Source organism: Chionomys nivalis, chromosome 12, assembly GCF_950005125.1.
Source record: "Chionomys nivalis chromosome 12, mChiNiv1.1, whole genome shotgun sequence".
NCBI classification, from domain to species: domain Eukaryota; kingdom Metazoa; phylum Chordata; class Mammalia; order Rodentia; family Cricetidae; genus Chionomys; species Chionomys nivalis.
This window is the reverse complement of record NC_080097.1, coordinates 56,449,097-56,475,343: the sequence shown is the minus strand read 5'-3', so window position 1 is coordinate 56,475,343 and position 26,247 is coordinate 56,449,097. Positions and strand designations below refer to the sequence as shown.

At 37.0% G+C, this 26,247-nt stretch overlaps 1 protein-coding gene across 1 annotated transcript in view; it reads left to right on the top strand.

Annotated features, from left to right (window-relative positions):
- Positions 1-26,247, top strand: part of Rnf17 (ring finger protein 17) — a 121,504-nt gene that overhangs the window by 53,954 nt on the left and 41,303 nt on the right. The window contains exons 11-19 of the mRNA XM_057786539.1: positions 8,186-8,344; positions 10,053-10,242; positions 11,438-11,606; positions 13,140-13,330; positions 15,151-15,292; positions 18,098-18,251; positions 19,719-19,834; positions 22,249-22,366; positions 24,028-24,145. Coding sequence (XP_057642522.1) covers positions 8,186-8,344; positions 10,053-10,242; positions 11,438-11,606; positions 13,140-13,330; positions 15,151-15,292; positions 18,098-18,251; positions 19,719-19,834; positions 22,249-22,366; positions 24,028-24,145 — 1,357 coding nt within the window. The remainder of the gene's footprint in view (positions 1-8,185; positions 8,345-10,052; positions 10,243-11,437; positions 11,607-13,139; positions 13,331-15,150; positions 15,293-18,097; positions 18,252-19,718; positions 19,835-22,248; positions 22,367-24,027; positions 24,146-26,247) is intronic.

The following is a 26,247-nucleotide window of genomic DNA, read 5'->3' as shown; positions in this document are numbered from 1 at the left end:
ATGTGGGAATCACGTCTGGATGCTATGAATATGCTTTATTAACATATGAAAGAAGCTGCTTTGGCCTATGTCAGAGCAGAATACTAAACTGAATGTAGGGAGAAAGAAGGCAGAGTCAGGGAGATGCCATATAGCTGCTGAAGGAGAAAGATACCAGAACCTTACCAGTAGGCCACAGCCTCATGGTGATACATAGATTATTAGAAATGGGTTAGTTTAAGATGTTATAAACTAGCTAGGAATATGCCTAAACCATTAGCCAAGCAGTATTGTAATTAATATAGTTCTGTGTGATTATTCAGGTCTGCACAAACAGGAAACTAAACTACAGCCTCCATTTACATGAGGTCTTTCTGAAGGTGTGGTATGTTGTCTGAAGTTTTTGTCCCGCCCAATCCCACACAGCTGTTTAGTCCCAAATAAACACAGAGAGGTCTACATTAATTATAAACTGACTGGCCTATTAGCTCAGGCTTCTTATTGACTCTTATAGCTTATATTAGCCCATAATTCTTGTCTGTGTTAGCCACATGGCTTGGTACCTTTTTTGGCAAGACAGTCACATCTTGTTTGCTCTGTGGCTGACTTCCTCTGTGTCTGGGTGACAACTGTAGACTGAAGCTTCCCTCTTCCCAGAATTCTTGTTGCCACACCTCTCCTTCCTGCCTGGTTGCCCCGCCTCTACTTCCTGCCTGGCTACTGGCTAATCAGAATTTTATTAAAATACAATTGACAGGGTACTGACCATTGTCGCACAGCAGTGATAGAATCTGGCAGTAAATACATCAAATCCTCAACTTTTCTAAGGATACTGCTTATTACTGCTTCAGTCTAAATACTTCTTTTAATTAAGATTTTATTTAATTATTATGTATCCAGTGTTCTACCTGCATGTATGCCTGCAGGCCAGAAGAGGGCACCAGCACCAGATCTCCTCATAGATGTTTGTGAGCTACCATGTGGTTGCTGAGAATTGAACTCAGGTCCTCTGGAAGTGCAGTTAGTGCTTTTCACATCTGAGCCATCTCTCCAGCCCCCAGTCTAAATGCTTCTTATAGATCTGTTTGTTTATACCTTCTTGATTTAGTTTTGCTAGTCCCTGTATGTCTAGTAATTTATCCCTTTCTTCTAGGTTTTCCAGTTTTTTATAATATATGTTTCAAGGTATTTTATAGTAATCATCTGGATTTCACTGGAATCTGTCTTAGGGTTTTTCTTTCTATGAAGAGATACCATGACCACAGCAACTCTTATAAAGGAAAGCATTTAGTTGGGGCCTTGCTTATAGTTCAGAAATTTTTTAGTCCATTGTCATTATGGCAGGAAGCATGGTGGCTTACAAGCAGACATGGTACTGGAGAGGTAGCTGAGAGTTCTACATTTGGATTGGTGGATAGCAGGAAAAGAATAAGACACTGGACCTGGTTTGAGCATCTGAGACGTCAAAGCCCACCCCCAGTGATACTTCCTCCAACAAAGCCCATACTCACTCCAATAAGGCCACACCTCCTAACAGCACCACTCCCTATAGGCCTATGGGGGCCATTTTCATTCAAACCACCACAACATCCCTCTTTTTTATTTGTAATTTTATTAGTTTGCAATCCTCTCTTTTGGTTAGTTTGGTCTGGATTTGTCGATTTTATTTATCTTCATAGAGAACCAATTCTTTGATTGTATTGTTTAGTCTTCATTCTAAGCTGATCATTTATTATTTCTTCTGCCTGAAGAATTTAGCTTGCTTTTGTTATTCTGAAACCTTGAAGTACACCATTAAGTTATTTGAACTTAGTCTAATTTTGGGTTGTAGGGGAGTTGATACAGGGTCTTATAGTCCAGAGTAGCCTCAAACTCACTATATAAGTGAAGATAATCTTGATCTCCTGATCCTCTTGTCTCCATCTCCCCACTTCTGGGATTACAAGTGTGTAACACCATGTATGGTCACTCATTATTTTTAGTGTGAATGAATACTCAGTAACTATAAACTTGCTCTTAAAACTGCCTAATAAGTTGTAAAACTGTTTTCACTTGATCCTAAAAATTTTGTTATATTTTGAGACTGGCTTTCACTCTGTATCTCTGACTGACTTGGAACTCGCCATGTAGGCCAGGTTGTCCTGAAGCTCCCAGAGATAGCCTCCTGAGTACTGGCACTAAAGGCATGTATCACCACACTCAGCTTTTATTCTAGGAAATTTTTAATTTATTTATTTATTTGTTTATTTATTTATTTCTAAAATTTACTCTCACATTTCTTCAAGTAAAACCAGTTTATCTAGAGTTCAGATTCCAGGTATTTGTATAGTTTCATCTATGTCTCTTTTTGTTTTCTAGCTTTAGTCTACTGTTCTGATAAATACAAAAAAATTCTTAATTCTTGTGTATATTGTATATGCTACTTTGTATTCTAAAATGTTGTCAATTGTATGGAAGGTTCCATGGACTACTGAGAAGAATGTATATTCTATATTCGTTCAATAGAATATTCTGTAGATAATGATAGGTCTAACTGTTGCATGAGATAATTTAACTCTTGTTTCTTTGTTGATTTTTAATTTAAATGAAAAGGTATTGAAGTTGTCTACTATTATTATATCAGTACCTGCCTGATTTTCTAAGCCTTTTAATGTTTGTTTTATGAAAGTAGAAGCACCAGCACTTAGTATACATATATTTATAATTGTCATATTTCTTTATGAATTGTTCCTTTTGTTGCTATGTAGTGACCTTTATCTTTTAGGTAATTTTGTTTTGAAGTCTACCAGATATAATAGATATACCAATTTAATTTTTACTCCTTTGACTCCTAGTCTATGGATATCTTTGTCAATAAGATGCTTTTCTTTGACGACAACAGAACAGCCATATGCTTTGTAATCCAGACAGCTAATTTGTCTTTTAAATGGTGACTTGAAACCTGTCTTGATTACTATTCTATTTTGTTGCTGTGATAAGACACCATAGCCAATACAACTTATAGATTAATTTATTTGGGACTTATAGTTTCAGAGGGTTAGAGCTCATGACCACCATGGCAGAAAGCATGGCAACAGGCAGGCATGGCATTGGAGCAGTAGCTAGTATCTCTCATCTTGAGACATGAGCATGAGGAATAGAGGGCACAATGGGAATGACATGGGCTTTTGAAATCTCAAATCCCACTCCCAGTGACTCACCTCTTTCAACAGGGCCACACCTCCTAATCCTTCCCCAAACAGTTCTACCAAATGGAGACTGAGTATTCAAATATATGTGCCTATGGGGGCCATTCTCATTCAAACCACCACAAGTCTATTTGCATTTAATGTCATTTTTGAGAGGGGTTATGCTGTTATTCATGGTTAGGGTTGTTTTTATTGTTGGTTGAGTTACTGTTTATTCTTTTTCTTTCTCATAGTAGTATCTAGGGCCTGCTGCATTATTGTGTTGGACATAATGGACCCTTCCTATATTTCCTGTGTTTATCTCTTTTTTCTTATTGAGATAAAGACTCTTCCTTATTCTTCAGTGTATAGTATTTCTGCTAAGTACCTTCTGCAGTTCTAGCTTGATGCCTTAGTTTGGGCTTTTTTTTTAAATGTCTTTATATGTTCCCACAGATTTTAATAGAAGGTTTGCTGGATATACGCATTTTGATTGGCAGTTGTTTGCTTTCAGATTTTGGCATGCCATTTCATGCTGTCCTGGATTTTAGGGTTATTGATAAAGATCTGATGTTATTCTGTGTTTGCCTTAGTTGAGGAGTTTGTGCTTTTGTCCTTACAAATTTTAATATTTGCTTTTTGCTTTTTATTTTGAATATCTTGACTGTGATATGTCATGCAGAGTTTTTTTTTATGCTATATTTTTATTGGATAATTTGCCTTTGCCCTCAACACTTCTCAGCCCCTCCTTCTGTTCTGTGGATCTTTATGTTTGATTCTCTTGGACATAGTACACAGTTCTTAAAAGCTTTGGTTATGCTCATTTGTTCTTTGTTTCTTCATATATGTATGAATGTATTATTGCCTGAACTTTGTCCTCCAACCTTAATATTTTTACTTTTATTTTCACTTTTTTATTTTATTTTTAAATTTTTATTTTTACTTTTATTTAGTCATATCTATTGATGTGCTTTTTACCATGTATTTTTTTAAAGATTTATTTTATTTTTTCTGTGTGTGTGTGTGTGTGTGAATGTATCTATGTATATGCACTCATGTGTGTATCCCCTCAGAGGCCAGAATAAGGCATCAGATCTCCTGGAGTGGAGTTACAGGTGGTTGTGAACCACACCTTATATTGGTGCTGGGAGCAGCAAGTTCCCTTAACCACTTGGACATCTATACAGCCCAAACTGTTTGATTTTTTTTTTTCCTTACTCTCTGGTTCTTTGTAAGAATCTAAATATCTGCCGGGCGGTGGTGGCACACGCCTTTAATCCCAGCACTCGGGAGGCATCGGCAGGCGGATCTCTGGGAGTTCGAGGACAGCCTGGTCTACAAGAACTAGTTCCAGGACAGGCACCAAAGCTACAGAGAAACCCTGTCTCGAAAAAAAACCAAAAAAATAAAAAATAAAAAAATAAAGAATCTAAATATCTTTGCGAATATTTTTCTCTGTATTTTCTTTTCCCGCTTCTCTATTGCTGTTGTATCAATCTACTTTTCTAAACTAGATCTTGAATTGATTTTCTTGCTTTATTCCTCTGAGTCATTTGTGTGGTTATTGATTCTTTTTTAAAAATGGGACACTGAAATCATTTTCTGGCATTTCATCTGCTTTATTATCTTCAGTTTACAATATTGAGTTGTAAGATTATGAAGCTGTCGTGGTGGTTTCCTATAGTTTTCGTGTTTCTTGTTGTATTTATGTATCTATTAGGATGAATATGTTGTCTGGTTTCCCTTTTTCCTACTGTTGCTTTGTTTTGTATGAATCTCTTGGGTGTTGCCTTTGCTCGTGTTTATTTTATCTACTATTATGCATGGGTGAAGCCAACTGAAATAACAGAAATATTACTAGACAGCAACAAAAGACACTTGTATATTTCACTTAATAGCATTGATAAGGTTCAGCGAGACGGTAGTGGTTGGATGCTTTGCCCCTGGGTGCTCACTCCTGTCAGGTTGTTTCTGCCAGTACTCTACAGTTTTTGGCTAAGAAATGTTCATGCCCATCCTCCTGTGTTGTGTATTCTTGCCAGTGCCATGATAGGGGTGATAACTTCCAAATATTCTTCATGCTAACCAATCTAGAATGCTTGCTCATGGAGAATCTTTTTTTTTTTTTTTTTTTTTTTTTGGTTTTTCGAGACAGGGTTTCTCTGTGGTTTTGGAGCCTGTCCTGGAACTAGCTCTTGTAGACCAGGCTGGACTTGAACTCACAGAGATTCGCCTGCCTCTGCCTCCCGAGTGCTGGGATTAAAGGCGTGCGCCACCAACACCCGGCCTCATGGAGAATCTTAAGTTTCAGGTTCCTGCCTATACGTGTGGCCAGTACTACCCCTGCTTTCACCCATCTCCTCCTTGATCAATCTTGACCCTCCTGATCATGTCTTCCTAACCCACTTAGCATATTTTGGAACCTCCTTGTTCCCACAGCACCTGCATCCAGGAAGAGAAAACACCTCCCTGGCAACTGTTACTGACATCAGACCTAGTGTCCTTTCGTGGCCACTTTGAACTCTGATGACTTTTTTCCTAAGAAAAAAGTGTTATGTGTGTGAGTATTGTACCGGCATGTATGTTTGTGTATCACTTGTGTGCCTGGTACCGTACCATGGAGGCACTAGGACTGGAGTTACAGATGGTTGTATGTGACAATGAGTACTATGAAAGTTACCTCTGACAAGAGATGTAGTCTTCGCTGGATCTCATAGTCAAAGTTAATAATATACCTTGGGATCATTTAAGACTTAAGGCTGCTAGCCTACTGTGTACTCAGACTGTTTGCTTAACCTGTCTTTAAGAGAACAATCAGCCTTTACTTGCCTCAGATTTTTCCGTGTAATCAACTTTTAGGATCTAAGCTAATATATAGCTATAATCTTAAATTATGTTCTCTTCCATGCCCCCCAACCAGATAATGCATGTGTATTTGCTGAAAGCAGAAAATACAGAAGTTGAAGCAACCTTCTAAAACCTACCATAAAAGTTGAAATCGCTAAGCAATGCTGGCGTATGCCTTTAATGTCAGCACTGGGGAGGCAGAGGCAAGAAATCTTTGGGAATTACACAGAGAAACCCTGTCTTGAAAACAACATTTATGGATATTGGTTGATAAATAATGATGCTTGTTATTTGGGACAGTTAGATGAGTAAGAAACCATGACTTAAGCCTTGTAAGACTACTAGAGATTTCTGTAAAGATTTCTGTAAAGAATCCTTTTCCTTCCCCATGTGATGCTTTCTGTGCTGTTCAGTACGTACAGTAAACCCTTTGTGAGGGACAGACACAGATACAGATGTAGGCATATATTCACATTTATGCAACAGAAGACATGGGGGCATGAAGTAGGAATTCAAATCTGGACTTGCTCTTTGTTAAATGGCTCCAAGGAGAAGTGCTTTTATTTCTTTCTTCAATGTGACACCGATGCATTGCTGGTACTCAGAGTTAGTCACTAATGTATATAATCCTTGCAGTTGTGAGTTGCCATGTAGGTGCTGAGATTTGAATCCTGGTCTTCTGGAAGAGTATCCAGTTATCTGAGCCATCTCTCCAGCCCTTTCTGATCACTATTCTTTTAATTGACTCTATTTCAAAATTTTCAATGGTTATTACTTTCAATTATGTTGTTAATTCTATTTGTTACCCATTTGTGGAATTACTTTAGATGGTTACACAAGCCTAAGACCACAGACTACCATTTCTATGTGGAGGTAGGCCAGCTTCCTTACCAAGACCTCAGATTTCTTTTACCCAATTCTTAGTATTATTAAAGATAGTCTGTGTAGTTTATATTAGGTAGTTCAAATGGTCTGTTGCTCAGTTTCTGCCATATAGCTATACTTTTCAGTTGTAGAGCTTATAGCCTTTGTTCAGTAAATAAGTATATATTAAGTAATCAAAAATGCTAAATATATATGAAAATATTCTTAAGTTTATATTGAAACATTCTCAGTTGTCTTGCCACCTGTGCTTATTCTGTTCTCTTATCTCTTTGTATAGTTTATTAATGTATATGCAAATAAATACACATATATTATCTTTTTTAATTCAGAATGCATTATACCATATACACTGTTTATGGCATTTCCCCTTAGCATAATTTGGATCTCTTTTTTTTTTTTTTTTTTTTTTTTTGGATTTTCGAGAAAGGGTTTCTCTGTAGTTTTTTGGTGCCTGTCCTGGAACAAGCTCTTGTAGACCAGGCTGGCCTCGAACTCATGAAGATCCTCCTGCCTCTGCCTCCCGAGTGCTGGGATTAAAGGCGTGTGCCACCACCGCCCGGCTGGATCTCTTTTTATAGAAGTAGAAACAATTGGACTAATTATTCCTATATAAATAACAAATTTCACTGTCATTAAATTTCTCTGTTCCATGTGCACCAAAGTGCACACTTCTCTAACTGTTGCTATGTACTTTGTGACTTTGCCTAGGCATTTTGCCTTTTAACTTAATTCGTAAGACCTGGATGCAGAGTAACCATAAGCTATATTGCTTTTGTAAGTATTTATATGCATTGACCTGGTTTTGGTGGACTCCATGGTATTCTAATCATTACTAGTAGAATTCTAAGGTCCAAGTTCAGAAAAAAACACTGAAGTTTTATGGTAGAGTTACAGCACATAGTGTGACTTTATAACCTTACATGAACTTGTTCCACCTATAGAAAATGTTTCTCAGTTAGACAAAATGTTTGCAGCTCTTGTTACTAAAGAGTTGATAGTAAAGGCACTTGTAGTTCAGTGGTAGAGCATTTGCCTAATGTGTATGACAGCCAGGGTTCTGTCCCAGACAACACACACACACACACGTGATCCAGTTGTTTTGTTGGGGATTTGGGGTTTAGACTCTTTCCTGAGGCCTTATTATTTTAGAAATGCATCGCTACAAGACAGGTTTGTTTTTGTTTCTATTTGTTGTTGTTTATTTGTTTGGGGTTGTTTGCTTTTAGGAAATTACAGATGCTCACCTTTTATGATTCTTTCCTAGGTCATGTTTTAATAATATGCTTTAAATATGGATTCTTGCCCAGGTGGTCCAGAGCTAGTTTTTGTAAGCCATATAATACATCCTTGCCACTTCTATGTGCGGAAATATTCTCAAATTAAAGATGCTACGGTGTTGGAGAAGAAGATGAAGCAGGTTTGCAATAAGAGCTTGCACCTAGATCCTTCAGACATTTTGGAGCTAGGTAAAGATTCCTCCAGATTATACAATCAACTGTGTTTAAATAATGTAATTTTTGGCCAACCTACATAGATTTGCTAAAAGATTTTTTTCTTTTTTTAATGTTCACATAAATGCTTTGAAATTATTTATGTAAATTTGCTAAATATTAAAATGAAATCTTGACACATAGAGTATAACAGCTCCATTATGTGAGTTGCTTTTTTACATTAATGAGCCCATGACAGTTTCTCTAGGCCTCTTGAGAATGAAGGACTGTTAAGAGAATGGGTTCCAGCTTACCTGTTTCTCCTACCTCACTATGACTAGAGCTCTACTTGCAGCCTCTCTCCTTTTGTTGGGATAGACAAGAAGTTAAGTTAACCCTTTCCTGCCTACTATCCAGACTATAGCCAATGTTCTGTAATGAGACAGGTTAACAAGAAAGAAGAAGAAGAAGAAGAAGAAATATATTAATGTACATGGGAGGTTGAAGCTTAACTACTTAGAGAAGAGAGAACCAGGGTGGAAGAGAAGGAAACCAGAGCCAGTAGTTAATTATGGCAAATACAAGGTGTCTTATGCAAATAAAGCCCTTCAGGCAATTCTGAGAACTGACCTCAGAATAGACAAAAAGCCTATCTCTGCTATTTGATGACTTTTTACTGTCTTCTTTTCTGATGTTTAATCTTTTCTGTATTTCTGAACATTATTAGGGAGTTTAAGAAAATCCTAATATTTTGGAAATTCTCTTAAAGAAACTGTGGGGAGGCAAACCTTATACTTGTTGAGGGAACTCCCCCCCCCCAAAAAAAAATTAGATTAGATTAGAGAGGGCTTGGTCCTGGCAATTTGTTTTGCTTACTATGTTAAAATGACACATTTGACATTTTCTGAGCCTCACACCTTTGTCTCCTACAGTAAAAAGAACCACCTTCATGTCGAGTATAGTGGGGAATGTATTCAAGCCCCAGTACTGGGGAGGCAGAAGCAGACAGATCTCTGTAAGAGTTCAAGGCTAGCCTGGTCTACATAGTGAGTTTCAGGATAGCCAGAGCTACATAGTAAGACCCTTTCTTCAAAAAAGAAAAAAACAACTCCATATTTTATTGTACAGTTCAAGAGGATTAAAACACAAAAGGATGAGAACATTGACAGCTCATAGGATACATTCATTTTCAGGCCTCTTAATCTTTTTTTCATGGATAGTAATTTGAACTAAGTCCTTAGTTTATCCTCCCCTTCTGAATCACACTGTTAATGAGTATTAATTAATTTTGGAATTTCAGATACTACCATTCATTGTATCTTAATTCTAACTTGCTTTTACCAGGAGAAAATAAGTATGTTAGTTAATATATTCGTGTGTGTGTGTGTGTGTGTGTACGTACGTGTACAGTGAGCTAGTGATTTCTGAAAGGCGTTCCTTTAGCTTTCGGATGGCAAGACAATCTCATGTGACTATGCTAATATAGTTTGTGAAACAAGATCCTCATTGAGTAACAACTTGTACTTTATGTGTTTTTAGCCCCTCAATTAGCTTATGAGTTTTTTAGTAAAGAAACTGCCACAGTGTGTTACCTTTTATTCTTACAGCACTTGGCAGTACTGTATAATTTAATAAATCAATGAATTAAGATTTCTTAGTTGGAAAACTAAGATACATATTTGTAAGTTAGAGCTTTACTTGATGTCTTTTTAAATAAACATTAATGATTTGTCTCTCCTATTAGGCGCAAGAATATTTGTCAACAGTATTGAGAATAGAATGTGGTGTCGAGGAATTATCACTGAAATAATTCCAACAAAAACTAAAAATATTAGAAAACCATGTAGTTCAACCAAATTCTCAGTCTGTGAAATTTCAGTAATACAGATATTCATGGTAGATTTTGGAAATTCTGAAGTCCTGATCATCACAGGGTATGAATCTTTGTGATTATTTTATGTTCTTGGCCTGCTTAGAAACATTTGTGGGAAAGAGGAGTGAAAGAAGGAAGGGAGGAATGAGGAGGGGAGGGGGGAAGGAGGGAATCAGTAACAGTTAAAGAGCTATCATTTCCAAAACAATAAAGCAACAAGTTTTATTGTTTTGCTGTATATTTGTCTTACAAAGTAAGTTAAATACTGTCCTTTATCAGTATTATTAGAAGATGAACTTGAAAAAGAGCTTTTTTATGTGCTCTAGATGTGTATCTTATGTTGTCTCAGAGCGGGGGATAAAGTACGGATGGTTCTAAATAAAGTATTAATAGCTACTAGTGATTGGCTAAATTTTTTTTTTTTTTTTTTTTTTTTTTTTTTTTTTTTTGGTTTTTCGAGACAGGGTTTCTCTGTGGTTTTGGAGCCTGTCCTGGAACTAGCTCTTGTAGACCAGGCTGGTCTCGAACTCACAGAGATCCGCCTGCCTCTGCCTCCCGAGTGCTGGGATTAAAGGCGTGCGCCACCACCGCCCGGCTTAAATTTTTAATCTTACTGCTGTAAATTCATTAAAGGATGTTTAAGAGTCATGCTGTCTAACTCACTATAGGTTTTAAAAACTCTTTGCCTGGGTCTTAGGGAAAGAAATTGAAATGGTTTTGTAGTGAGAACCACTATTGCCTGTAGCATGGTTACTTTATTTAATGCTCACAGTTTCATAAATATGAATGTATATATACATATATATATATATAAATGTGTTCATATGAGACAGTGGGTCATTCTCTTTAAGTTTAAGTTGAATAAGTTCAAATAAAGGTAGTCAATATTTAATTCTATGTAGTAAAATAATTTGTTTATAATAATAATACAATAATTAATAAAAAGTATTACTTTAGAATATACATTTTGGCAAGATTTAACTTCAGGTTAATTCATAGAAGTACATACCTTGTAAAGGAGAAAAGACATTCAAAGGTTGAAACATTATTATTATTATTTTTTTTTTTTTTATCTTTCTTGAGACAAGGTCTTAACTGTGTAGCACTGACTGGCCTGGTACTCACTATAGCAACCCAGGTTGGCTTCAAACCAGCAAGAATTCATCTGCCTCTGCTTCTACCTCCTGTGTATTGAGATTAAAGGCATGCATGACCGTGCCTAGTGAAATCTTATTCTCCATATTACTTCTTCCCAGAGTTGGTGACACACACATGCGACCAGAGCATGTTGGTGAACAACGTATTACACTAAGTGAATTCTGTCTGCTTCTGAGGAAGTCTGAACCATATAGCGAAGAGCTGCTGAAAGACATCCTCCCTTTAGCACACCTGTGCTCCTTGAAGGACATCGTGCCATACAATTCTGTAAGTGGAGTGGAAAGTGAGTCTTCCCTCAAAGGCTGTTGGAGTTTTAGTTGTGTTGCCAGTGAAATTGAGCTAGTCTGAAAGAATGAGTTATGTCTTGACAAACACATTCTGCTTATGTACTGTTAGTGCTGTAAGCCTCCAGCTTTCATAGCTGAAATATTTTAATGAAAATTTGAGTTCAAGAAAGTTCGTATGAATGTAATGAAATATCCAAGTAAAACACTACATTTTAGGATCAATTTTGTCAAAATGAATCAGGAAATTGGATGCTGTATATTTCTAGACATTTCCCCCTTTCTTCATATTTTTATTCAGGGCTTGTGTAGCATTCTATTTTAAATTTTATTATACATTTTTTATTGATATTTATTAAGCTCTACATTTTTCTCTGCTCCCCTCCCTGTCTCTCCCCTCCCCCTTCAATCCTCCCCCAAGGTCCCCATGCTCTTAATTTATTCAGGAGATCTTGTCTTTTTCTACTTTCTACTTCCCATGTAGATTAGATCAATGTAAGTCTTTCTTAGTGTCCTCATTGTTGTCTAAGTTCTCTGGGGTTGTGGTTTGTAGGCTGGATTTCTTTGCTTTATGTTTAAAAACCACCTATGAGTGAGTACATGTGATAATTGTCTTTCTGTGTCTCGGTTACCTCACTCAAAATAATGTTTTCTAGCTCCATCCATTTTCCTGCAAAACTCAAGCTGTCGTCATGTTTTTCTGCTGTGTGGTACTCCATTGTGTAAATGTACCACACTATCCTTATCCATTCTACAGTGGAGGGGCATTTAGGTTGTTTCCAGGTTCTGGCTATGACAAACAATGCTGAAAAAAAGGTTTATTATCTCCCCCATTGGAAAGACAATCCTATGTGCTTAACATTCCTGGTTTCTCTGGAGATCTGTGGGCACAAGGATCTTTGTGCTATGCTGCCAATATTTAGTGTCCCTTATTTAGTCTCTTATACTGTTACAGTACTGTGGTCTTAAACTCAGAATTCAGAATTAACTTTTGGAGTTTTGTAATTTAAGTGGAAAATTCATATTCAACATACTGTATTTTTAAGTCATTATAATTTTCATTAATATTTTTGTAGAAGTATTTTATATTATGCTTATGAACGTTTGGCCTCCATGTATGTAAGTGTTCCCCTGTCTGTATGTAACAGATTCACCTGGAACTAGAGTTACAGATGGTTATGACCCACCATGTGGGGACTGGGAATCAAACCCCAGTTGCAAGAGCAGCAAGTACTGCAAACCATTGAGCCTGTCTCCAGCCCCAGTTATCATTTACTCTTCTAAAGGGACTTAAAAACTTACAGCTATCTTAAGGTTGTATCTATAGATTATAGTATGTCAGTATTGTGCATATATAGACTGCTCTTAGTTTATGGTCTCAGCTGTTTCCTAAATGCATGATTGGTTCAGTGTCTTTACTTAAAGTTGCACTGTGCTGGTGTAAAACTTCATCCAACACTGTAACATTAGACCTAACTGTAATTACTACTTTGGAATTTTATATTTTTTCCCATAGAGTGAAGGCTGGGAAAAGGAAGCAAAAGTAGAATTTTTGAAAATGGTAAATAACAAGGCTGTTTTAATGAAAACTTTTGGAGAGGAAGATGATGTGCTTATTGTTGATCTGCAGAAACCACCAACAAATAAAATCAGCAGCGATATGCCTGTGTCTCTCAGAGATGCATTGGTTTTTATGGAACTAGCAAGGTAAGTAACTTGTTAAATATTCTTCAAGATTGAAGTGATATGAACTTGAGAGATGGCTCAGCAGTTAAAGCCTAAGCTGCTCTTACAGAACACATACAGTTTGGTTCCCAGCACCCACAAGGTAGCTCAGAATTATCTGTAACTCCCAGGCCTCCTTCTACTCTCCTTAGACAACAGACACACATGTGGTACATACACTTACCTGGAGGCAGAATACACAGAAACATAAAAGTAGATTATAGCTATAAATAGGAAAAGAAAGGTTTTAAGAATAAAGAAATCTGGCCTAGGCATATAACTCACTTGTTAGAGTGTCTGCCTAGCATGCACAAAGCCCTAGGTTCAACCCCTAGTACTGTATGAACTAGTCACAGTGGCCATTCTGATAACCCTAGTACTTTACCTAGGATGTAAAGGCAGGAAGATCAGAAATACAGGGTCATCCTTAGCTACATAGCAAAATCAAAGCCAGGATTGTCTACATGAGCCCCTGACTCAAATAGTGATGATGAATAAAAAAAAAAAAAAAAAAAAAAAAAAAAATCATGGGCTCATGCTGGCGAGATGGCTCAGTGTTTAAGACTATGTGCTGTTTTTACAGAGGACCGTGGTTCTGGCACCCACATGGTAACTCACAACCATCTGTAACTCCAGTTGCAGGGGATCTAATTCTTTCTTCTGGTCTCTGAGGGAACCAGGCATGCATGTGGTGTACATACATGCTTACAGATAAAACATTCATACACATAAAATAAATCTCAAAAATTTTATTGTGGCCTTTAAACTGAACTTTAGCGGTTTCAAAACATTGCTATCATGTTTTCTAAGTATAGTTACCTGTGAAAATTGCCTTTAGTATAATTTAAGAAATTAAGGCAAAGCTGAGAAAATGGTTCAGTGGTTATGTAAAAGTGCTTGCCACACAAACTTCAGGGACTGAGTTCTAATCCCCAGACCCACATAAAAACACCTCTGGACATACAGCACAAGCATCCAATCTCAGTGCTCCTATGGAGGTGGGAGGGAGACAGAGGCAGGAGAAGCCCTGGGAGCTCAAGGGCCAGCTAGCCTGACCTACACAGCAAGAGAATGGAGATCTTGTGTCAAACACGGTGGAAAACTAAGACCTATACCTGAGGTTATTCTCTGACCTCCACATGTGTGCCATGAACACACCCTCATTTTACACATACCTTACACACACACACACATACACACGCAGTAAATAAAAATAGAAAATGTGTATAGATACTAAATGTATTTTGAGTTTTGTTAACTTTATAAGAATCTATTAAGAGTTCCAAGAATTGTAATTTAGCTGTTCCTGCCTTAAATTATTTAGCCTTTGGGATGGTTCATGATCACTAATCTAATTAATGTCTGAATCTAACATAGATATTTAGCATTTCCCTTTTTGTTTGTTTCACACAAACCAAAATTAAGTTGATGTAAGTAACTATGGAGACAGCAAAACGTTCTAACTCTCTGCCCTGTGTGACTAGATAAGTCCGGAAATGACCCACATATGTTTCCTTTAGAAAAATAAAGGAGCATTGAGACTAGGAAAGGCCACAGAGATTTCACTGATCTCGCCTAGGCACCACAGTCCACAACAATCATGAAATGCTTTTGACCAGTTCCAGCCCCAAAATGCATAAATCCGAGGCTTTGTTATTGAACTCCTGTTCATCCAGGCTGAATAAGTGGAAACCATGCCAAGAAATTTAAATTAGAAGAGGACATTGAAAATGGTAAATCAGTCAGTGTTTGTACAGGCCAAAAACCTTTATAAGAACGGCTTTACTTATGCTTTTAATTAGGTTTAGGTCACAATCACCAAGAAGTCACAGTGAAAAAAATACAACTTTATGCTACCATCCACCCATTTTGCCCGAAGAGACGACAGAAGTTTCAGTCATGGTTTGCCATATAAATAGCCCTACTGATTTTTACCTTCAGTTGGTAAGTATATGTTCTTTTAATAGTTTTGTTTTGTTTGTTTTTTCCAGAGCTGAGGACCAAACCCAAGGCCTTGCACTTGCTAAGCAAGTGCTCTAACACTGAGCTAAATCCCCAACTCCTAGATTTTTAAGTAGAAATGTTTAACAGGAGTAAGTAAAAATTAGCCAAACAATTCTTGAGTACATTTAAATTTCTTCGGAGCTGCACTTTTAACAGGAAGTTTACAGGATTTATGGCAAATTCAAAATCTCTTTCTCCTACAAGTTAGTCAATGGTAGGCAAGGACAGGAACCGTACTTACCTGTGAATGATTTTGCTACTTTGTAGACTCCAGAGACGAGAAAAACTGCTTCCAACCACAAATATCTAAGAACTGTTAGTACCAACTTCATAGTAGATTAAAGACTTTTCAGATTAAGTTTGGGATGTGTGATTGATCAATTAGTTTAGACATCAGATAAAATACCAGGCTCATCATTGACCTCTCATTGCTTTACATGAGTTACCTCATATAAAATTCTTATGTTGCTGGGCGGTGGTGGCACACACCTTTAATCCCAGCACTCGGGAGGCAGAGGCAGGCGGATCTCTGTGAGTTCGAGGCCAGCCTGGTCTACAAGAGCTAGTTCCGGCGGGGACAGGCACCAAAGCTACAGAGAAACCCTGTCTCGAAAAACTAAAAATAAAAATGTTAGCTAAATTATACGAAATGGATATTTGTGGCATGAAAGCTATCAGACTAATTTAGTAAGCACAAGAAATACAGTATTACTGTTTGATGAGAGAAGTCAGACTCATGGTCACAGTTACATACTAATAGTGAGTTGTAAGTATTATATCTTCCCCTGTGTTGTAGCATGAATGTACAAAATCACCAGTAAAAGTTAAGCAAAAAGATTTGGCTGAAATCTGTCAAACTTTTGGATATAATGGTCACTTTGGGGGATACAGCGGTTATACTCTACTCAGTAGCATAAGAAAAATGCTGGCAAGATGGGTCATCGAGGAAAACACAAACAAAAATAACAACAGTAAAAACTTGCTGCCAAGCCTAACAACCTGAGATAGGTCTGGACAACCATATGGTAGGAGAGAACTGATTTCTTCAAGTTGTTCAGCCTCCACAGGAATGGTGTAATACATGTACCCACACATACATAAATGTGATTTTAAAGATTTTTAGTAGTATAAGGATGTAACCACATTATGGTACTTTGAATGTAATATTGTCCCCATAATCTCATAGGGAGTGACTATTAGGAGGTGTGGCTTTGTAGGAGTGGGTATGGCTTGTTAGAGGAACTGTGTCACTTTGGGGTGGACTTTAAGGTTTCCTATGCTCAGAATATGACCCAGTGAGTCAGTCGACTTCCTGTTGCCTGCAAGGTGTAGGACTCTCAGCTATTTCCACACCACATCAGCCTGCACGGACATCATGCTCTCTGCCATAATAACAATGGACTAAACCTCTGAAACTTGTTAAGTGAGCCACCCCAAATAAATGTTTTCTAAGAGTTGCCATGGTCATAGAATCTCTTCACAGCAATAATAAACGCTAACTAACACATATAAACCCAGAAGGTGGAAAATTCTACAGAAAAGGAGGCCCTGATTTATATATATATATATATTTTTTTTTAAAAAAAACAATAGTTTCTCATTTTACATACCAATCCTAGTTCCCACTTCCTCCCCTCTTCCTGCTTTGATTTTTTTTTAATGGTGTAAATGTGGAGATCAAAGGACAACTTGCCAGAATTGGTTCTCTCCTCCCACCATATGGATCACAAAAAAATAGATTGGCAGACTTGGCAGTATATACTTTTGCCTGCTGATTCATCTCACTGGCCCATAAGAGGTTAGTTTTTCAAAATGTATTTTTATTATTTTAATTTTATGTATGTGGGGTGTGCTTATAAGTGCAAGTGGTGGGAGAAGCCAGAAGCTATGAATTCTCCTGAATTTGGAGGCCCCCTGATATTGCTGCCAGAACAGAACTTGGGTCCTCTACAAGAGCAGCATGTACTCTTAACCACTGAGCCATCTCTCCAGCCCCCACCCTGGAAAAGTTATTCTTAAAAGAGGGCTGTGCTAGCCTCTAGAGTTAGTTTATGAATTCCTGAGATCACTGCCAGAAGCGTTATATAATCTTAATACATAACCATTCAGATCATTTAGAGAAAACTAAATATGACCTAGAAACATTAGTAGGAAAGGAACGTTTACTGAAGTAAACTGAGAATTGGTGAAAATGCTGCTCACTAAACTGTGCATGCAGTGAGCTGGAGAGATATGCAGTGGTTAAGAGCACTGGCTGTTTTTTTAGAAGGCCAAGATTCAGTTTCCAGTACCCACATGGTGGCTCACAAACATCTGTAATGCCAATTCCAGGAGATTCTAATGCCCTCTCCTGCTTCCCATGGGTATCATGTATGCATGTGGTGCACAGACATTCATGCAGGCACAACACCCATACACATAATATAAAAATCTTCAAATTTTATGTACAGTATGACTAAGTTCTACTAAAAACAAAAGTGTATATATACAGACATGTCTTGATGAACATGCAGGAAGAAGTTACCTTATTGAATAGAATTCTAGTTTTATTACATCTACACATAATAATTTTATACCAATTCTGAAAGTCTCAAAAATAAATTACACAATGCCTGCCTGATTGATAGATCTATATTGAATGTCGGGTCTAAAGTTTATGAGTTTCTGAGGAGTGACTATAATAAATTCAACATTTGAGTTTCTATTTTCTATTAAGCTACAGTGCCATATCCCTTTCTTTCTCAGATGGAGAACCTGGACTTTTTATCTCTTTTAAAGACAATTGAGGAATTCTATAAAGGAGAAGATGAAGAAAATCTAGAAATCCTTTGTCCTATTCAAGATCAAGCATGTGTAGCAAAATTTGAAGATGGAATTTGGTATCGTGCAAAAGTCATCGGTAGGAAAGTGCATGTTGTTTCCACAGGGAAATGTCGTGTGTAAGGGTAGCATCTTCTGAGCTGTTAGAAAGTAAACCATGGAGGTGGTGTTACCTTCTCTTGCCCTGTGCTCTGTCATATGTCTTTAGAAGGCAGTGGTAATATTAAGAGGTGAGTCTCTGGCTACTGGAATTTGATTTGCTTGATTAGGAATTAATCATCAGGAATCTGGGTAGAAAACCAGTAGATGACACAGAGCAGCAAAAAACCATTCTTGAAAGTTGGCTGTCTCTATCTTTCTCTCTGTTTCTTGCTTTTTTGTTTGCTTGTTAAGGTACAAATCTCTTAACTTCTTTCTGAATTGTTTTATTACTTAATTTTCCTAGGGAAATTGTTTTATTATTTAATTGTCTCTTTCTTTCTGTACATTTTTTACATTCTCCTTAAGTAATTGAATCTAGCTCACAAATAATAGAATTAGAGCCCAGCATGATAGCTCACACCTCTAATTCCAGCACTTAGAAAGCATAAAGAGGAGAATCATTTCAAAGTCATCCTCAGCTACATAGCAAGTTCAATGCTAACCTGAACTATATGACTGTATCTCATGTCTCAGAAACAACAGCAAGAACATTACAAAATGAAATGATAAAAAGTTAAAAGTAAAGCCAGGTGTTATGGTCCTGTCTGTAATCTTAGCTGCTGTGGAAGCTGGGGTAGAAGGACAGATTTTCACTTACATTATTTTCTTTTAATTTATACATTTTCCTAATACCTCAAAATTTTTTGTATGATTAAGCCTTTAGGATAATCTTAGTTTTGTTGTATCTCTAAACCATGGAAGCATTCTTCCATTGTTTTCCCTCACTGACAGTGCTTAGTCTCTAAGATTGTTACACATTTGTTGTTCTGAGACTTGTCACCTTACAATACACTTCGTTGTTCCTCTGTATGAGAGCCCCTGTTCCCTATTTTATCACTTTAAACTACTCCTGTTTTGGTGCTACCATTCTCCATTGCTACATCTCAGAGTCTTGAAGAGTAAAAAAATCATGATGCTGGAAGAATTGAGACTTCTAACCTAGGGGTTGCATGTAGGAGACTGGGAGATTTCTCCACCACCTCAGCCATCCTGGATGTTTGCTGTCACAGACTAACTTCTACAAGTGTCATTTTGAGTTCTGTGCTGTGCCACCTCTCCACATCTTCCAGTCAGTCAGTAACACTGGATTCCTTCCTCTGTTGTAGTGATATGTTGCTGCATTCATCTTTCTGCTTAAAAATGATAGCAACAAGTTTCATAACCCTGTATGTATTCTTAGGAAATCTAAAGCTTTGGCAATCCACTTGGATGATTTCATATGAATCAGTTTATCCTTATTCAAGTTTCTGCATAGTCGAGCTTCCCAAAGTTTTCTTTATAGTACAGACCAGACCAACAGAGAGATCCTGTATGTTTGTGATTTCTAATTTCATAACTTTTAAAGGATTGCCTGGACATCGGGAAGTAGAAGTCAAATATGTGGACTTTGGTAATACTGCAAAAATAACACTTAAAGATATGCGGAAAATAAAGGATGAGTTTCTGGACCCCCCAGAGAAGGTAATTTACCTGTTTCAAGCACTACAGCTAGAATATTAATCCAGTATGAAATAAAAGGTTTTTGTACATAGAAATGCCATGTTAATGTCTATTTTTACCTATAAAGTTTCTGATATAAGAACTATAGATTAGCCGGGTGGTGGTGGCGCACGCCTTTAATCCCAGCACTTGGGAGGCAGAGGCAGGCGGATCTCTGTGAATTCGAGACCAGCCTGGTCTACAGAGCTAGTTCCAGGACAGGCTCCAAAGCCACAGAGAAACCCTGTCTCGAAAAACCAAAAAAAAAAAAAAAAAAAAAAAAGAACTATAGATTAAGTGCTGCTTTATAGATAAAATACTCTTTAAGAAACACTTTATAGAGCTAGAAGGTAGAATACTTGCCTAGCGTGTACAAGGCCCTGGGTTCAGTCCCAAACTCTGCAGTAATAATAATAGATATATGTTGCCAAATAAATATAGACATTTAATATTTTTCAGTCATAAGCACCTACTGGTGTGGAGCTATTCATTCATCCTTATGAGCTATCATGTAATGTGCTAAGAGTTTCAGTTTCTTGACACATTGAGTGATAAAGTTCATTTCAGAAATAATTTTGCCGTTGTTTAATTACTATATTAGTAGTCAAAGATCTACAATAGAAAGAAATGTGGGCAAATATATAAAATACTTAACCATAATCTCTGAGGAGTAGGATAAGAAGGAGGCTTACTTCTAATTTATATTCTCTTGTTATTGAATTTTTTAAGATGTCTTTAAAAAAAATATTTATGTCACTTTATTCACTTTTAAAATGTATTTTATTTTTCTTTTGTGTGTATGTGCACATACACAGATAGGCCATAGCATTCATGTAGTTAGAAGGACAACTTGTGGAAATTGGTTCTCTGCTTTCATTATCTTGACTTCAGGGATGAGACTCAGGTTTTCTGACTTGGGAACATATACCCTTAACTGTGGAGCCATCTCACCAACACAGTCTGTCTTTGTTTTTTAATAGGAAGTATCATAAAAAGAATCTAGAAAATACAGATGAGCAATAAAGAAGTGAATTACTCAAGAATATTCAGTGAGGCTGGGGAGATGGCTCAGTTGTTTAGAGCACTGGCTGCTCTTCCGAGAACTCTGGTTTGATTCCTAGCATCCACATGGCAGCTCACAGTCATCTGTAACTCCAGTCTCAGGGCTTCTGATTCCCCGTATGGTCTCTGTGGGCACGAAGAATGCATGTGATGCACAAACATGCAGGAAAAATACATACATTGCATAAATAAATATTTTACAATATATTCAACTTTTTTTTTTTTTTTTAAGTTTTTCGAGACAGGGTTTCTCTGTGGTTTTGGAGCCTGTCCTGGAACTAGCTCTTGTAGACCAGGCTGGTCTCGAACTCACAGAGATCCACCTGCCTCTGCCTCCCAAGTGCTGGGATTAAAGGCGTGCGCCACCACCGCCAGGCATAGTGACACCTATAATCTCAGCATCCAAGAAGAGGTAGACAGATCTCTGTGAGTTCAAGACCAGCCTGGTCTATATACTAAGTTCTGTATGAGCCAGAGTTACATGGTAGGACCCTGTATCAAAAAAGCAAACCAAAAATATTTAGTGTTTTTAATATATGTTCTTGCGGGATACATCTTTCACAATGGTTTTTGTTGGGTTATTTTTTTTTTTTTGAGACAGTTTTACTGTCTTACTGTAGAGCTCTGGCTGACCTGTCACTAGTCATGTAAACCAGGATGGCCTCAACTCACAAGTGATTCACCTGCCTCTGCCTCCCAGGTTTCGGAATTAAAGGTGTGAGCTACCATGCCCATCCACCTTTCACATTTTTATCAGTTCTAGAATGAATATAAATTGTCCTATATGTGTGCATTTCTCTTTACAATATATCATAAATGTCTTACTTTTAAATGAATGCTTATCATTCTTGTATATATGAATTGTAATAATTTCATTCAACCAAGTAGTTGATTCCAATTATTTTAATCTATAAAGTTATGGGTACTTCACATATTCTGTGAATTTTAAATAGTTTGAATTAGAGGATTTTTTTTTTTTAGGGTTTTACTTGATTTGGTTTAGGGATTTATTTATGTATCTATTTGGAGTTCTGCAGTTAGAATCTAGGACCTCAAGCATGCTTTTCTAGTGTTGTGCCAACCAAGCTATGGAAATATTAGTTTTCTATCTTTATGTAAAACTTTGAAATAACTAATAATTAAGATATATATATGTATATATTTTCCCCTCAAGACAGGCTTTTGGAGCCTGTCCTGGAACTCACTCTGTAGACCAGGCTGGCCTCAAACTGACAGAGATCTGCCTGTCGTGAGATGATTCAGCTGTTGAAGGCTAGGCTCACTACCAAAAATATAAGTTCATATTCTTAATAGTGGAATTTCATTTGATACAGGCAATTAAATGTAAGCTGGCATATATTGAACCAAGTAAAAGAACACAGTGGTCCAAAAAGGCTAAAGAAAAATTTGAAGAAAAGACTCAAGACAAATTTGTGACATGTTCTGTTATTAGTAAGCTATTTCTATCTTTGTCTATTATTAGTAGTATTTAAATAAAATTAACATTATATAATAATGGTCATATTTTAGAATAAATTCAGTGTGCCTAGATAATAGTAATAATGAGAAATAACATTCATTTAGAGTTAGGACTGGGGGAATTCTAATCTCTGTTAAGCCTTGCAGTCAAAGCACATCAGGAAGAAAAAATTCATACCTTTGAAAACTAGTCATCCTTATGATAGATAATGGTTTGCACCTTATAGTCTCTGCTACTTGAATCACTGGGGCCAGAGACTTGAGGCCAGTGTCAGCAACATAATCAGTTCCCTTTTAAAACAATGAAATCATCAACCCACCTTTACTGTGGCCTTTTGCAAACATAAAGCCAAAAATTAGCTTATTTATCTGCATTTACTGGGTCTAAGGTTTAATCTTATGCAAGTGAAGAGAGGCAGAACTTGGTGAGTAAATAGCTTTTGTTTATTTCCTTGGTTACTTGGGGTTTTTTTCCTTTAATTTGTCCCATTCAGTTGTAGGTTCTCTCCATATTTTGAAAAATGTTATTCCAGTTTTACATATTTTCAGGTCTACACCCCTAGATGACCACTAGCCCAGTTTTCTAACAAAAGTTCTGAAAATCAAAAGTTGGATGACTGAGTCTGTTATGATGTGTGTGCTTTTATCTGAATTGGGGAGCCTTTGTCTCCTTTTCAGTAAATACACATGCTGCTTCAAGACAGAAATGGGTGTTGTCTGCTTGCCCCTCAGTCCATTTTGAGTATTCATTGTATATAGTGTGTGTGCATTCTTTAGACTGAAGAATTCTGAATCTCCAAACATATCTGGTCCTAAAGATTGTCAATAAGGAAATGTGAATCTTAGATAAAAAATACACACACATGTATATACATACATATGTTTGTTTGTATGCAATTTTTATCTTTTCCAAATAACAAAATCAGTGTTGGGTTTGGTGAGCCCTGGTATATGAAATACATAGGCTGTGTTTATTTAAAGAAGATCTGTAGTGGCTTTTCAGCTCTGTCACAGTCATGAATGAATCCAACTACCGTAAGAGGATTCTGTTTGTAGTGAAAAGGAGCTGAGATAAACTTCTGAAGGATTAATAGCTTAAAAGTCATGCAGTGTCTATGATAACTTTGTTGATAAAAGAAAGTATTTAGAAGAAATGGTTCAGTTGAAGAGAAATATAATTATAGAAATTGCAACCTTGGTGTATAGAATTTTTACATCTGGCTTCTCTGAGATGAACAGCAAAGTCCTCCTAGTCCTTGAGCAAATTCTTCTGAGTTTGGAACAATTTTAACTTGGATAGCTGCTGCTTAACATTTGGATATAAAACCTTTGAATATATATTAATTTTTATAAATCCAAAAACCTTAAACTGCTTTTGGTTCATTATACAACAAATAGCACATGATAGCCTAATGTAAAATTTGTAGTACTCTCTACATGCTGTACACTAAGGTAAATCACTGTGGCTTCAGAATAGTGCTCTAACTCCTACGAAAGCTAACATTATTCAGCCAGAAATCTCATATATGCAAAAGTCAGAAGTTGCTTCCAATTTTTAGAAGACAAATTTACTAATTTAGTGCACTTTGTAGCACATGTCTTTCTTTCCCAAACTAGTTTTAATGATTTTACAGAGATTCTGGAAAATAATGTGCTCTTGGTTGAGCTTTTTGATTCTCGGGTTCCTGGAGCAACTGCTGTTAGTATTAATGCCCAGCTTGTCAAAGAAGGCCTAGCGACTTATGAAGCAGGGTAAGTGTTGGTACAGTATCACCTTAGTTCATAGGTAATGCTTTAATCACCAGAAGAAAAGGAATTTCCTGTTCCTGCATGAGAGAAAAGATGGTAGGGGAGATGGTTGGAGTCATTAGTCTGAGGAGGAGTAAAGCAGCCTTCTTTTCACTTCTAGCTGGAGTGAAAATCAAGAGAAGGGCTTCTTGAGATAACAACTGCTTCTAAGATAAAGAGGCTAACATATTATTTCCAGGTGAAATCTGCTTAAGCAGCATCTTGGTCCTATTTAAGAAACTCAGAATGAGAAATAGCACTAAGGATAGTGGTAGGGTCTGCATTCCCAATTTAAGAAATTCTTATTTTCCTGGGTTTGAAGGATTACGTTAGTCAGGCCTAAGCTTTATTGTCCAAAGCAAGGAGCAGCCAGTGGTTGAGGTGATTTCAGGTGATCTCACAAGGGTAGAGTGGTGGTGGGTAGTTTAAAGGTCAACTGAAAGAATTCTTCCACAAAGGAGGCATGCAAAGAGGGCAGTCCTACAGGGTCTTTTCAGAACCACCTGTATGTAAGAGAGACAGTAACTTCCAACCAAGGCCTGTAGTGACTCCTACTAACAAGAACGACCTGTTATCATGTTCCCCTTTCACTGTTAAGTCTCATGTGGAATACAAAGAAATGAAAGTAAACATTTAAAACTATTTTGAAATTTTTCTTTTAAATGCTAGGGTTTGGGGGGAGGCTGTCCATATTTGTGGAATATGCATGTATGCATGCACTTGTGTATGTGTGTGGTGTACACACATGGAGGCCAGAGATAAAACACAGGTGTCATTCCTCTGGAGCCAAGAAAATTTTTTATGGGACATTATTTTTCAGTGCTACCTGGGGCACACATATTATGGTAGGCAGGCTGGTTGGCCAGTGAGACGTGGAGCTCCTCTTGTCTTTGTTTCCTCAGTACTGGGATTACAAGCATGTACCACCATGCCTGTTTTTTATTATTATTATTATTATTATTATTATTATTATTATTAGTGCTGGGAATCAAACTGAGGTCCTCAAGCTTGTATGGCAAACATTTTACCAACTGAGCTATATCTTCAGCCCCCAAAGCCAGGATTTCTTTAAGATGCATAGATAGCTAAGTGAATTATAACAAATTGTTATATATCCATCAAGTTCTGCCCTGACCTCCATGTGTGTACTATGGCATGTACATGCCTACACACATATACCACATACACACAAATGTAAAACATAAAATTACAATAACTATAGTGACTACAGATAAAAAAAAAAGTCTAGGCATAAAAGGAAATTACTATACACTGTGACAAAAACACTTTCCCTTAAGATCAGAAATAAAAACTAAGGCAATTTCAGCCTTTCTATTCAGCAGAGTACTGGACTCATAGCAGACCACTTAAACACGAATTTCCATCTTAGAGAAGCAATTTTAAAATAGTTCTTGTTCATAGATAATTTGATCTAACATGTAAAAAACATTTTAAAAGGCTGCAAACTTACAATTAATAAATAAATTTAGCAAAATCAGCAGGATACAAAGTCAACATGTTATGTTTTTAGAGGGCATGATTCTCAACCATGGATGCAGTAATTGAGATGAGTGCTTTAACACAAGCAATGTCTTAATCCAGTGATGGACTCATAATTTAGTGTTGGTATTGGGAAAGGATGTAAACTTTGGGAGGTTGGGACTAGTTGAAGGCGTCTTCTGTCCCACTCTTCCTAGCTGCCTTGAGGTAAGCAGCCTCTGCCACACATTCCCTCACCCATGGTATTCTGTCTCATCTCAGGCCCACACAGTGGGTCCCACCAACCTTTGATCAAAACCTCTAGAAACAAATCTTTCTTCCTTGTTAGTTTCTACTGGCTGTCTACCATGTGACAGAAAACCTGTCAACAAAGTCAGTTCATTTTACATGATAATGGAAATTTTACAAAGAAATGAAGAGTGCAATTTTGTTACAGTAGTATCAAGAAAAACATGTTTTAAGAATTAACCAATATGCTGGTCAGTGGTGGTGCACGCCTTTAATCCCAGCTCTTGGGAAGCAGAGACAAGCAGATCTCTGAGTTTGAGGCCACCCTGGTCTACAGT